This window comes from Microtus oregoni, unplaced genomic scaffold, assembly GCF_018167655.1.
Source record: "Microtus oregoni isolate MIOR12 unplaced genomic scaffold, Mior012 000002F_ref0000024, whole genome shotgun sequence".
NCBI lineage: Eukaryota > Metazoa > Chordata > Mammalia > Rodentia > Cricetidae > Microtus > Microtus oregoni.
In genome coordinates, this window is record NW_024543061.1 from 73,681,536 (window position 1) to 73,696,253 (window position 14,718).

At 39.0% G+C, this 14,718-nt stretch overlaps 1 protein-coding gene across 1 annotated transcript in view; it reads right to left on the reverse strand.

Annotated features, from left to right (window-relative positions):
- Positions 1-14,718, reverse strand: part of Lrp6 (LDL receptor related protein 6) — a 131,215-nt gene that overhangs the window by 79,491 nt on the left and 37,006 nt on the right. The window contains exon 3 of the mRNA XM_041632490.1: positions 493-690. Within this exon, the coding sequence (XP_041488424.1) occupies positions 493-690 (198 nt within the window). The remainder of the gene's footprint in view (positions 1-492; positions 691-14,718) is intronic.

A 14,718-nucleotide genomic window follows, 5' to 3' on the forward strand; every position in this document is an offset into this window, starting at 1 on the left:
GTCACCCACAGAAAGGTGCACCCAGACAACCAGAACTTTGTTTTTAAATAAAGCCTCACTAAGTCTACATGCTGAAAATGTTGACATCACATAAGAAATATAACTACATGGGAGTGAGGAAGCTGAGCATGTTTGTGCACATGTATATGCTGCTGATTCATGCCGACACATACATGTGCATGTGTGCATATGTTTAGAGGCCAAAGCTCAATGTTGGATGTCTTCATCTATCACTCTTTGGTTGATATAATAAAGCTTTATTAAATTTTAAAAAGAAAAAGGCATGGCAGGCTAGAGATGAGTCAGCAGTAAGAGCACCTACTGAGCAGTCATATTAAATGGAGTTCAGATCCCAGAACGCATAGAATAGAGAGGCGCCCCACAAATGCCTGGGACTCCAGTTTTGAGAGATCAGGCACACCCTTATGTGCACATACACTCTTGCAGTCAAATACATAAAATTAAAATTTAAAACAAGGCAAGCAATCTTACCGACTTGTTCCATCCAGGTTTGATTTATGGATAAAATTCAGTTTTGCATCTGCCCAATAAAGCTTCCGCTCCTCATAATCCAGAGTCAGTCCGTTTGGCCAGTAAATTTCAGTGTTTATTATAACAGAGCGACTTGAACCATCCATTCCAGCACGTTCTATTTTTGGCACTTCTCCCCAGTCTGTCCAGTACATGAACCTAAAAATCATTAAAAAGAAAAAAATAAAGCCATGACATGCATAACCACAAAATATTTTTAATTACTACTATTGCATAAAGCTCTCTCAGAAACAACAAACTGAAAATAAATCCGACATTTTTTTTCACATTTTAATAATCTACTACTTGAAACCAATATACAGATATTCCTGATACAGACAAAGAACATCAGGAGTGCAAAACCAGAGGTCAGGGTTTATTTGCAAAAAGAAAATTAACATCAAAACAACTCTGAGATTCCATTTTACACCAGTAAGAATGGCCAAGAACACTGATGACAACTTATGCTGGAAAGGATGTGGGGTACAGGGAACACTGCTCCATTGCTAGTGGGAGTACAAACTGGTACAGCTCCTTTGGATATCAGTATAATGATTTCTCAGAAAATTAGGAAACGACCTATCTCAAGACCCAGCAATACTACTTTTGGGTATATACCTAAAGGATGCTCAATCATACCACAAGAGCATGTACTCAACTCTGTTCATAGCAGCACTATTTGTCATAGTTAGAACCTGGAAACAACCTAAATGTCCCTCAACTGAGGAATGGATAAGGAAACTGTGGTACATTTACACAATGGAGTACTACACAGTAAAAAAAAATAATAACATCTTGAAATCTGTGGGCAAATGGATAGACCTAGAAAACATCATATCGAGTGAGGTAACCCAGACCCAGAAAGACAGATATAATATGTACTCACTTATAAGTGGCTTGTAAACATAAAGCAAAGAAAAACCAGCCACAATCCACAATCCCAGAGAACCTAGACAACAAAGAAGACTCTAAGAGAGACATACAAGGATCTAGTGAGGAGGGAAGAAGAAAAGGACAAGACCTCCTAAGTATATTTGGTGGCATGGAAATCATGAGAGAGGGTAGAAGGAAAGGGGAGAGGAAGGGAGGGAAGCAGAGAAAAATATGTAATTCAATAAAAACAATTTAAAAAAATAAAAAAGAACATTTACATTATCTCATTGCACATCCTACAGATTACTTATTACCAAGGAGAAGATAGTAACTACAAAGAAAGTCTGGATGATTATACCAAAAACAAGCTATGTTAACATCATCAATAGAGACAGAACTGACATGATAAACCTCTCACTGTGGGGTACTGAAAACAAGGCACTGTCTGTAAGATCCTACTCCTGCCAGCCCCCACAGAATGCCTAGTCTCAAGGAAAATGTATAAAAATAGGATCAAATTGAGGGACATTTTTCTGAATAGGAAAAGGTTAAAAAAATTATTTTTTTTTCATTTCTTGAAGTAGTAAAAGTATTGTTTTTGCTGAGGTTCATAATATAAAGGAAACTTTTGCTCAGTTGCACAGCTAGCAAATGGAGACAAGAAATTCAAACAAAAATCTGATTCTCCAATGCTCATGCTATAGTCTTGGTGTTTAAAGAACTAAAAAGAAAGCAGATTCCTCCTAAATGAAGGGTAATGACTGGACACTGTCTACACTGAGTAAGAGAAGGACTAACTCATACCATACCAGATAAAGTTTTATACAGGAAGACAGGCAGGCCATGTTTCCCTTAAGGTTTTTATTCTAAGAGCAACATGGAGAGTTTTAAGCTGAAGATCAAATGGCTGGCTTTATGTTTCAGGGAAAGCAGGGGGAAACTGAAAACTGGTGGCAGTGAGGAGAAAGACTGAAGAGGGTGAAAAGGAATGGAGAGAGCAGTAGTCTACAGTCTTGACATGACTCATTTCATTTTCTTTACACTGCTCCCTGGTCAGTCTACTTTGCCAGTGTTTTCATCTATGGACAGCATTTTCAATAAAAATTATCTCAGGAATCTATACCTAAAATCAAGCTGCTTGTAGGTGTTTTCACTTTTATACTTAAGTTTGTGGTTGATTTTATTTCTATAGAGTGTTTAAATGATATGGATATAGTCTCAAGCATAACTATGCTTGTCTTGAACTCACTACAGCACAGACTATACTCAAACTCATGTTATAATTCCTGCTGACATTACAGGCTGGCAGGTACCACTACACCAGGCTGTTTCTGTCTACTTTTATTTTGCTTTGAGACTGTCTCACGTAGGCAGGCCTCAAGCTAACTTCGTAGTTGAGGATGACCTTGAACACCTAATTCTCTCGTTTCCCCCTCCCAAATGCTGGGATTACTAGCCTGAGCTGCCATGCTGGGTTTGTATTCTGTTCTGTTACTCTTCAGTTACAAGTCCTCTGATCGTGAAGCTCTTAGAAGAGAGACAGTGAGGCACAGGCCTCAGAGAACATAATCTTGGCCACTTCCTACAGGAACCTTGAATAAATTATTTACCTCTTGGTCCCCCATGTTCTTTCTCTACAGGAGGATTAAAATCAGACTTAGCTCACAAAGCTCAAAGACCCTCCTTGCACTCAGCAGGTTTCTCACTTCAGGAGCAGAGGGCAGGGTATTAGCATAATCTAGCTCTGACCTGCTGAGTCTCTACCAGAGTCTTTATCATGACCTGGCCACTTCCCTCCACACAACAGCATTCTCACAGTTTATCTCCAATAGTGCAATACTTCCTCCCCAAATGTGATTAATGCTCCTTTATCAACCTGAGTATCTGACACACATAAAATTTGTTAATTAATGTTTAAGATTTATTGCCTCTGACACATTTAAGTTTTATATATTTTTCTGAATAAGAAAAAGTAAAAAATGATTTTTTTTTTCATTTCTTGAAGTAGTAAAAGTATTGCTTTTGCAAAGGTTCATGACTTCCCACACAGTGATTCTTTTAAGATCTTATTTTTAGGGGTATGTGTGAATACATCTGTGTTCGGGCATGTGCATGTGTGTGAAGGTACCCATGGCAGCCAGAGGCATCTAATCCCCAGGAGCTGGAATTACAGGAAGCTGTGACCCACATGACATGATGGGTGCTGGGAACCAAATTTGGCCCCTCTGCAAGAATGGTATGTGCTCTTAACCACTGAGACAACTCCCCGGCCCTCCTCTACATGTTGATTCTTAATAATCTGCTGAGTATATAATAGTTTCTGAAAGATTTAGCAAAACAAGTAGCATTTAAAGAATGAGTTGGCAGAGAGGTGAGCAAGAATTCACAATAAATTGGGGGGAGGGCTTTGTGGCAGGATTTCATTAGTTTGACATGCTAATTTACAATCTGAGTGTTCACCATTCAAAACCCACACATCAGTAAAGATTTTAATGCTATTCTGCATCTCTTCGCCTTTATATATCTCAGAAAGTGGTTAATCCCATCAGACATAAAGACACTTGAGTTGAGCCTCGGAAGAAGAAACATTCAAGGAAAAGGGACCACCTTGGGGCACAAGTATATGTAATAAGAAACTCCAGAGCACAGATTCTATTATTAGTGTAGCACAAAACATGAGGGCTGAGATAAAGAACAGAAGTGGTCAAATTTCTTATGTGAGAAATCAGATGCTTAAATTTGATTTAAAAAAAAAATATGTGGAAAGAGGGGTGTCCATGTGATTTGAAGCAGGATCTCTTTTTCATTGCTGCATAGGCTAGGCTAGGCTTGTTAGCTTGGGAGCTTCCTGTGTCTGCCTTCCACAGTATCTTACAGCTGGGCTACCAGTTCAGCTTCTGAGAATCCAAACTCAGGTTATGCTTGCCTGGCAAGCATTTTACCCACTGAGACATCTCTCCAGCCCCAACTTGTCTCATTAAGGCATTAGGAAACCATTAATGAATTTGATTGGTCTGTCCCCAGAACTTGCATTTTATGTGTATCTCTCAATTCTATACAGAAGAATAAAAATGATGAGAGAGTAATGAAACAATGGTAGCTGAACACAGAAAGAGTCATTTATGCGAAGCCTATCTTTCCAGATCCATCCTTTAATGTTTGCTACCTTACATCCTCTTGAGAAGAGTAACAAACGTTTCTCTCTCACTGGTGCTTCTTGTACCGTTCCCAGACTGAAGCAAAACTCAGTCAAAAACGCAGGAGTCCTAGCAGCCCTGCCTCTACTCCAAACACCGCGAGTAAAACATTCTTCCCAAAGACATCATACACCTTCTACGTCTGTATTTTAGCATATGCAATCTTATCCCATTCTAATTTAAAATGCTAGCAAGTGCCAAGTGGTGGTGGCGCACACCTTTAATGCCAGCACTTAGGAGAGTAGAGGTAGGCAGATCTCAGTGAGTTTGAGGCCAGCCTGGTCTACAAAGCTAGTTCCAACAGCCAAGACCGTTACACAGAGAAACCCTGTCTTTAAAAACTAGATTAGATAGAGAAGTGGATGGATGGATGGATGGACAGATGGACAAATAAACGAATAAAATGCTAGCTAGCACACTTAATAATTCAAGACTTGCAGTTATAATAGTAACTTCTACCATGCTAGTCACTCCACAGTAAATAATGACAATTTAAAACAGAATACATGAGGCAGCTATTGTAGAAACAGGAGGCATAAGCTTACAGAAGATACTGATATTTCTGTCTGAAATGAGCTTTTTGGGGGGTGGGGAGCATGTATCCTCTGTGCATGCTAACACAACCCGTGCATGCTCCTATGTGTAACTGCCTTGGTGTGTCCAGAAAAGTTTTCTTTAAGTCATCCACCATCTCCGGCTCTCACAATCTTTCCAACTGTCCCTATCTTAAACTCATATGAACAGTGGTAATCCATGACCTAATCCATGTGGTAGATCTGCTGCTAGTCTAACTTTGGAAAGCCTTTTTAAAGTATCCAAGCTTTGATTTTGTAATCTGCATAAAGTAGAAGCCAGATTTTTCCTTAATATTTTAATAAAACAAAGGGATCAAGTAGATCGTTCCTAAGACCTGATTTATACACACTTTAAAATTTTGCACCATCTCCTTTTATATTGATTATCAATCATATCTCAACCATTAGTCCAACATTAGAAAGGGGAGAAACACAAGCAAGATTGAAGCTGTAGCAAAGACATCCACAAACTGGGATTCATTTCCTCTCAGAAAATGCTGTCAGAAACTTGGTACTGGAGAACGGGATGTGGGAGGTACCCAGCATTTAAACTACTTCCCTGTGTACTTAAAGAATCCTTCATTTTATGGGAGATGGTGGCGCACGCCTTTAATCCCAGCACTCGGGAGGCAGAGGCAGGCGGATCTCTGTGAGTTCGAGACCAGCCTGGTCTGCGGAGCTAGTTCCAGGACAGGCTCCAAAGCCACGGAGAAACCCTGTCTCGAAAAAACAAAACAAAACAAAACAAAAAGAATCCTTCATTTTATAAGATAGGGCCTCATCTTAAAAGTGCAGAAACAGGCCAGGCGGTGGTGGCGCACGCCTTTAATCCCAGCACTCGGGAGGCAGAGACAGGCGGATCTCTGTGAGTTCGAGGCCAGCCTGGTCTAAAAGAGCTAGTTTCAGGACAGGAACCAAAAGCTACGGAGAAACCCTGTCTTGAAAATCCAAAAAGAAAAAGTGCAGAAACAGAATCGCAGATATTTGTTTTCCAGTCCTCCCCTGCAACCAGAACATGTGCATAAGCCCCAGTCTTGCCAATCAGACAGATCAACCTCAACTTCTGGTTATGACAGCAAGCGCCTGGAACTCTAGAATTTGGGTAGAAGCTCAAGAACCGTGAGCCTGGGACAAATAGCAAATTCCTTATCAGCCAGGGCCAAACAGACCTTGCCGCAAAAAGCCAAAGAAAAATGAAGTGTGAAAAGGTGGTGGCAGAGGCAGAGGAGGAGGAAACAGCAGAAAACATCACAAGCAATTCATTCCAGAGAGGCTGTCGGCCACTTGCATTCATTAATCCTTCTTTAAGACAATTTCAAAAGGGAGTCTACAGTAGTTTTAGGGGCATGTGTCATCTCACATCAGTGCACTAACAGTGATGAGCACACGGCGAACAGTACTGACTACACAGAACAGCTATATAGACAGTCCAAGCCAAGTTCTGTTGCTTAGGAAATTATATAAGTAACCCACCAGATATTCTGATTTAATTGGTTTGAGGTGGACCCGGCAATCAATGTATTTTTGTCACTGTTTGTTAGAGTACAATGAACTATGCTTCATTTTGGCATTTTCATGCATAGTTTGTTTTTGTTGATCCTCTTCCCCTACCCCAATCCTCTGGTCCCCCCTTTGAACCCTTACGTCCCTAGTTCTCCACTGTCTCCATGTTACATGTTTCATTACCCCACCTTCCTCAAAACCTCTGTTCTCCCTGTTATTTCATGGCCTACAGCCACATCCATACCCACATATATGCACATACATACACTGAAAGCTAAAATCCCTGTATAAGAGAACATGCGGTTCTTGTCTTTTAAGTCTGGGTTCCCTCACAGAATAACTTCCAGATACATTTATTTTCCTGCAAATTTCATAACTTCATTTTCCTTTAAGGGTGAATAAAATTCCATTAAGTTTCAAACAGAGGCTGGAGACTACTCAGTGGGCAGAGCACTTGCCATGTAACCACCTTGGTTTAGATCCCACATAAAAAGCAGGATGCAGCAGGGCACACATAGTAATCCCAGCACATCCCATCAAGAAATGGGAGGAAGAGACAGGAAAAATCACTAGCTGCTTGAGAGGCCAGGTACATGCAGCTGTGTACAAGAGACCCCGTCTCAATACACAGGTGAGAACTGACACAGGTGCACAAGTGCACACATGTACACAGAGACAGACAGACGACAGACAAATATGGTGGTGCACACATATATTTACAAGCAAGACTGTCTCAAAATAAAATCCAGACAGGATTTAGAGACGTGAGGTGGACTGTCTGCTCAACACCTGTTTAGTCATCACGCTTGGTTCTTATACATGATGTCAATGTGTTCCACTCATTAACCAGTTGACTCAAAACATTAGCTCAGGTGGCCCAAAAGCTCTCCAAGCCCATATATGGCGTCAAAGCACAAAATAAACCCTTTCCCACACAACAACTTCCTATTTCTTTGGAATATCTGAGAATGGGAATTTTAAAATTTCACAATTACTGCTTAAAATGTAACTAAAAATATTTGGGATTAAAACAAATAGATCTCAAATTTCCCCAATAACCTTTCAAGACTTTTAGTACCTAATTTTTTATAATTATATAATTTTGCTAATCCACCCAATATATTGTAGTTTGTCTTTACTAGTAAGATTGGTGTAATAAATATTCTCTTAAAAGATTTTTCAAATAGAGGAAGAGACTAAATCTTGGACCTGAAGAGGTGGCGTACCAGCTAAGAGCACTTGGCTGCCCTTCCAGAAGACCTGGGTTCAATCCCCAACATTTACCTGGTGGCTCATAACTCTCTGTAGCTCCAGTCCCAAGGCACTGGGCATCAGGCTCTAGAAACCAGGCACCTGACACAAGCATGTGTTGCATACTCGAAGGCAAAACACCCAACAAACAAAAAATTAAAAATAATCTTTTGAAACCAATTCTTACAAGTCATTAACAACCTAAACAAAACTGCATTACTCAAGAAACTGAAGTAGGTATGCTGATACCAACCTATAATCCTAGCACTCAGTAACCCCAAGCAGAGAATAAGTTTGAGGACAGCCTGTACTATATAGAGACCCTATTCTTAAAAAAGAAAAAAAAGGAAAAGCAAGTTTGAATGTTTAGATATGTGTTTCATTAGGAATATTCATAGCAGTCAGGAAGTTAAGGGCCCATGTTCTCAAGAGAGGGGAAATAGAATACACTGCATAAAAGTTTAAAAAGAAGGGAATTATAGGGACTGGAAGGATGGCTCACAGGTTGAGCGCTAGCTGCCTGCTCTGCAGAGGACCTGGGTTCAATTCTCAGCACTGCCATAGCAGCTCACAACCATCTCTAAGTCAATCCCAGGGATCTGACACCAAGGCAAAGCATTCATATACATAAAAATAAATAAGTAAAATTTTAAAGGGGACATATGATCAAGAAAGGATAAGTGGTGAGGGAGAGGAGGGAAGAAGAGGGAAAATGGGAAGGATAAATAACACTAAAAACTTTTTTTCTAAAAGTTATATGGAAATCTATTACTGTAGAAGTTCTTAACATATATCTAAACATACACTTAGAAAAGTAAAAATAGGCCAGGCAGTGGTAGGGCACGTCTTTAATCCCAGTACTCGGGAGACAGAGGTAGGTGGATCTCTGTGAGTTCGAGAACAGACTGGTCTACAAGAGCTAGTTCCAGGACAGGCTCCAAAGATAAAGAGAAACCCTATCTCGAAAAACAAAACAACAAACAAACAAAAAAGGCTAACACAAAAAAGACCCAGTTCCAGGAATTAATTACTTCTGGAATTATTGACCAGTGAAGTCCCTGAAGACCTCCAAACGTTATAGGCTATTGCCAGTTCCTGGATACCCTCCAGAACTTGATGATACGACCCTATTGCTTAAGACACTACATTCTTGAATGATAAAACATGAAGAAACCAAGCTGGTACTCACCTGGAAACGTCCCCCCTACTGGCTAGCTTTCCTAGTGTAGGAAGGTACTACAAATGCTCCCATCCCTCTTACCCAGGCATGAATCCCGTAAGCCACAATCACAACCTGTGCCTGACAGGACATGACGACTGGTGCAGTGTGCAGTGACACACAAGTTATGGGAGTAACCGACCACTTTCTACAGGTTTACAGTCCACTCCACAAAATGAAATCCACACCTAGTACCATGATCAGCCCAAGAAGCTGTGGCTAGACAGATCATAGACCCTAGAAGAAAATCTACAATTATTATCCAGCTAAATGGACAGAGTATTAAACTAACCCCTAATGATCTACCATTATACTCCATCATCTGTGAGGCGATTTCCTCAGGCAATGGGGGGGTGGGAGCACAGTCACCAACTAAGTTAGAACAAAAACTAACTGAACTTTCTCTCCTAGAAGGCAAGAGCTAGTCTGTTTTGGAATTCCTTTTTGTAAAAATTGCCTTGCTGAGCTACTTTTGCCTTTCTCCTGTGTTCCTTTGTGCAACAATGAAACCATTCTTTGTTTCTAACAAGTAGTATTGGCAACCAAATCTCTGATTTTCTTAATCAGTATTAGAATAGCTTGCCAATTTCTAAATTAAATTATGCTGAGTGTCTGTTTATGACTGAAAGCGTTACTCAGCATGGGTGAATTAGCATATCAAATATTGCATCTTCCAATCCACCATTACAGTTTATTTCTTAGTTTATTTAGGTCTTCTTTGAAGTCTTAAGTTCCTCCTCTGCAGTTTCCAGCAGAGAGCTGCAGGTTTCATAGTTCCTTTTACACTTAAGCATTCCATGTTTTATTGTAAGTTATGCAGTTTAACATTTTAATTTCCAATTGTTCCTTGCTACTGCATGTGTGCATACATGAGGGATGGCTGCACCTGTGCCACAGCACAAGTGCACAGAGTAGGCCATAGGACAACTTTGTTGAGCTGCTTCTCTCTACAGCCTTACATGAGCTCCAGGGGTCAAAATCTGGTAAGCAGATTTGTGCAGCAGGTGCATACACTCTTACAACCTGGGGTCTTTCTCAAATCACTTATTAGTTCTAGTAACCACTTGTAGATTTCTTTTAAGGTTTGTTTTTATTTATGTGTCTGTGTCTATGTGCAGGTGGCACAAGTGTTCAAGGAGTCCAGAAGATATCAGAACTGGAGTTACAGGTAAGTGAGTCACCCAACATGGATGCTGAAAAAGGAGTTCTGATTCTCTGCATGAGCAGCAGAGGTTCTCAACCACGGACCCACCTCTCCACCCTGTAGTTTAATATATAATATGCTTACAAATAAAGGCAAGTTTTCCCAAACTATACCTCTTCCCTTTGTCTCCTCTTCCTCCCTTAGTTTCTTTGTAGGATGAACATCCTTGTACAAGTCCAGTTCATGCTAATCTTTTTCCCACTGCAATATATAACTGATTAAAATCTGCTTACACCTTTAATGTGTGGCTCTACCTTTGACAGAATGTAATCGTATGCAGCTGTTTATAATATTGGAACTAAAGAGTGAATTTTACTGTATATAAATTATGACTCCATTAAACTTTTTTAAATCTGCAGAAAACAAAATAGCATTCAAAGCAGCAATAGTGATTCACCTTATCAATAAGATAGGTCAAAAAAGTCACACGAGTCACATGATCATCTAAAATGCTGAAAAGAGAACTCTTTCAGAATTTTTGTTTCTGGGAACGACTAAATGCATACACCTTTCTCAGAGACAAGTGATTACCAGCAATCTGACCACACTGTGTTTTTGTATGGCTCTATAAGCTAACATGATCTTTACATATTTTAAGAGTTGAAAAACAAACTCCAGAAAGAAAAAAGAAAGGCATTATAACAAGAACCGTATGTGGCCTGCCAAACCGTACGTTATTTACTATTTGCGCCTTGATAGAAAACATCTGCTATCCCTCGCTAACCCTTCTTACTCAAGTGTGGTCCTTGAGCCACCGGGTTCAGGAAACTCTCAAACTTCACCTGAGTAAAAAAACTGTTACAAGAACAGGAAAAAACCAAAGTGTTATCTTTGCTCACAATGATCTATCAGAAACCGCAGAGTAGGTATATAATTTGAATAAAATTATATGAAACTCTAAAAAACACTAAGGAATATTTCCAGATACCTATAAAGCAATTGGCAATTTGATCATCAACAATTCAGAAAAACACTAATTAAATCTCTATATGTGACACTACTTTATGAACCCAAAATTACATGAGAGTTCAACACCAAAATAAAGTACTTAAAATCATCCTCCCAGACAATCTTGGTAATCTCACATGCCAACAGCAAAGTAAAACAATGATAAAACACTCAAGATTTTCTTCAGAAGTGTTTATTTCCAGCAAGCCCACACTTTGCCAAGGTGGGGGGACCTTGAATTTTCACATCACAAGCCTTTTTATCAGTGCCTCTCAGAACAGCTTGTGAAAACAAGTGTTTAATTAAAAAGCAGGCACATATGCTAACTATGTAGACATTCTAGAATACTTTTCTAAGAATAATGAAAAAGGAAGGAGCTTTACATTTTTATCTAACAATACTATAAATAAATACCACAAAATATTAAAGTCAGTCTGTGATTATGAGGTTTTCATCAGCAAAAATCTCTTGCATGCTAAAAAGCATTCAGCAATATAGATAAGAATACAAAATATCTGAGCCTAGGATCTTCCACTTCCCCCAACCCCTCAGCCCTTGTCCCTGAAAGTCTGACAAATTCTACAGTGTTTCTTAAATCAATGGTTCTCTCATCCTTCCTAATGCTGAGATCTTTAATGTAGTTCCTCATGTTGTGGTGACCCCCAACCATAAAATTATTTTCATTGCTACTTTATAATTGTAATTTTGTTACTGTTATGAGTCACAACCCACTGGTTGAGAACCACTGTCTTAAATGAAATACTCAAATTACTGATAATATATTTTTCTACTCCAATCTTAATTCTGTTCAATGTGTTTTAATACCAAGGTAAAGGCTTTGAGATTAGTCAAATAATGTGTAAATGGTATAATCTTCCTAAATAAACTAAATGGCAAGAGCACTTACTGCTCTTGCAGAAGAACTAAGTTCCATTCCCAACACCCACATAGTGGCTCAAAAACTTAAGTTCCAGGAAATCAGAAGCCCCCAGACCAGAGACCCACATGGTGCACATAAATAGATGCAAGCATAGCACTCATAATAATAAATCTTTTTTTAAGGGGTAAATCTTTTTTCCTGTTCTTTTTTTCTTTTTTATTCCTTAGAAAACAAGGAAACAGGCAGTGTGAGGAATGTGAGCCCGTCTAGAGATGGGCTTCTGGGTTGGAAAGCATTGAGGGCTACAAGACCTGAGTGTGCAGAAGAAACTCTTGGGAGAACAGAAACAGTATCAAGATCAAATGTCGCCCTCACCCAGCCATCTAAAACTTACCTCGGCTGCCACTTATTTTGAACTCAGAAGTGAAACTAATTGGTGGGAATGGACTAAGGAGTAGGCTTGGTTCATCTTTTATTGCAGTGAGCCTTCTTTGGGGACTATGGCTATCTAGAAGTACTAATAAAGTATTAATAAAGAATATGCTCTGTAATTTTTACCAACTCATTCAAAAGGAAGATTAGGGAAACACTCAGTAGGTTTTATAAATCATCTCCTAGGCTTCTTAGAAGTCTGGACACAGTCTTGTACAGGAAAAATCTCTTTCCATCAGCAGTTATTAACTCTTTTGAGTTATGTAGCCTACTTGTCTCCTAATTTATTTTGGCCTCAATGGCTTCTACTCTAGCTTGAATTAAAAGTGTACACATGGGGCTGGAGAGATGGCTCAGCGGTTAAGAGCACTGACTGCTCTTCCAGAGGACCCGGGTTCGATTCCCAGCACCCACATGGCAGCTCACAACTGTCTGAAAATGCAGTTCCATGAGATCTGACACCTTCACACCAACAAACATAATAAAGTTAAATAAATAAAAATTAAAAAAAAAGAAAAAAAAAGAAAACCTTGACAGGTTTGATTTAAAAAAAAAAGTGTACACATATTTGATATTAAAAAATTAAGGGTGTGTGGTTACAGTCCTACTGTCAAACAGTATGCACATCTGGTATCCACCAATAATCACAAAAACCAGTAACAGGTTATTATAAGCTGTTGATTAGTGTCCACATGAAAATAATTTCATTGCTGTGTCTGGCCTGATATTCATTCGTAATGCTTTCTGGAAAAAAATTTAAATGGAGTAAAGGACAGAAGAGAGACTTCATTTCAACTGAGAGGGGATTAAAGTAAATACAAACTGAGTTTTGTTTAGGTTTTTGGGTTTTCAAAACAGGGTTTCTCTGTGTAGCCCTGGCTGTCCTAGAACTTGCTCTGTAGACCAGGCTGGCCTTGATGCACCTGTCTCTGTCTCCCAAGTGCTGAGATTAAAGGCATGCGCCACCAATGCCTGGCTCATATTGAGTTTTTAAGACATCAAAAGCTGTTATACCAAGAAAGTAAAAATATGTCAAACTGACAAATTAGACACACGCTAAAATCCTTACTTTCGTATATACATTTGATCTGAATCCAACTTTCCAAAATAAAAATATTCAGAAATTTTTGGTTGCAATAAATCTAAACTGATGCGACAATATTTGCCTTTTGCAAGATGTAATTACACAAAAAGGTAACATCAAAATTGTGCTATTAAAAAACAAGTGAACCAGATCTATACTAAGTTACAATTCACTTCATGACCCTTAAGTTACTTATCTAACCCTACCTATAAAAGCCACTAACATACATATTAGTAAAAAAAAAAAAAATCCTAAAATATATAGAGTAATCTGTTATAATGACACTGCTGGCACATCCATCTTCCATTTGTCAGAACTCAAACTACACACTCAAGCTTTATATATTTTTACTGTTCATAAGAATGCATCAAGTCCAAGTACCTTAGCAGGCAATATGCAAACGGTGAGTTGGTGGTATAGTGGTGAGCGCAGCTGCCTTCCAATACACAAAATATAGTCAGAATTTCTAGTCCTAGAAATTTGGTAACTAGTTAACCAGGAAAACTCCCTTTTACAAAACACCTAAAACTACAACTTTTTACTTGGTTTGTACAGATACAAAATAAAATATATAAACACTCTTGTCAGGAAAGAGCTAGGGCATCAAGAAAGAGTGATCTGCAGAGACAACAGGACAGAATGATAAGGAAGAACTTACAAGACTGAGTGAGCACCAACCCTAGAGGGTCTCTGGTCTCAGAATCTAAAGGGCTTCTACGTTAGTGCAAACATAACAAGAAGACAAACCTTAGAATACAAACAAGCCTGTATTAGGATATCTGCACAGAGCACTCTAGGAACAAATGAAAAAAAATAATTTGTCCACCAGCAGAGAAAGCAAAGAAGTTCTGTTTCAGCTTAACCCACTGAAAATGTGGTAAATGAAAAACTTACCAAATACTGTGTAGGTTTAGGGTTTGAATTTATCATATATAGAATAGGAATTCCCAACTCCAAAATAAAACACAGAACTAGGCATGACAATGCTTGGACTTAGGTGGTTGAGGCAGAAGGATGGTCA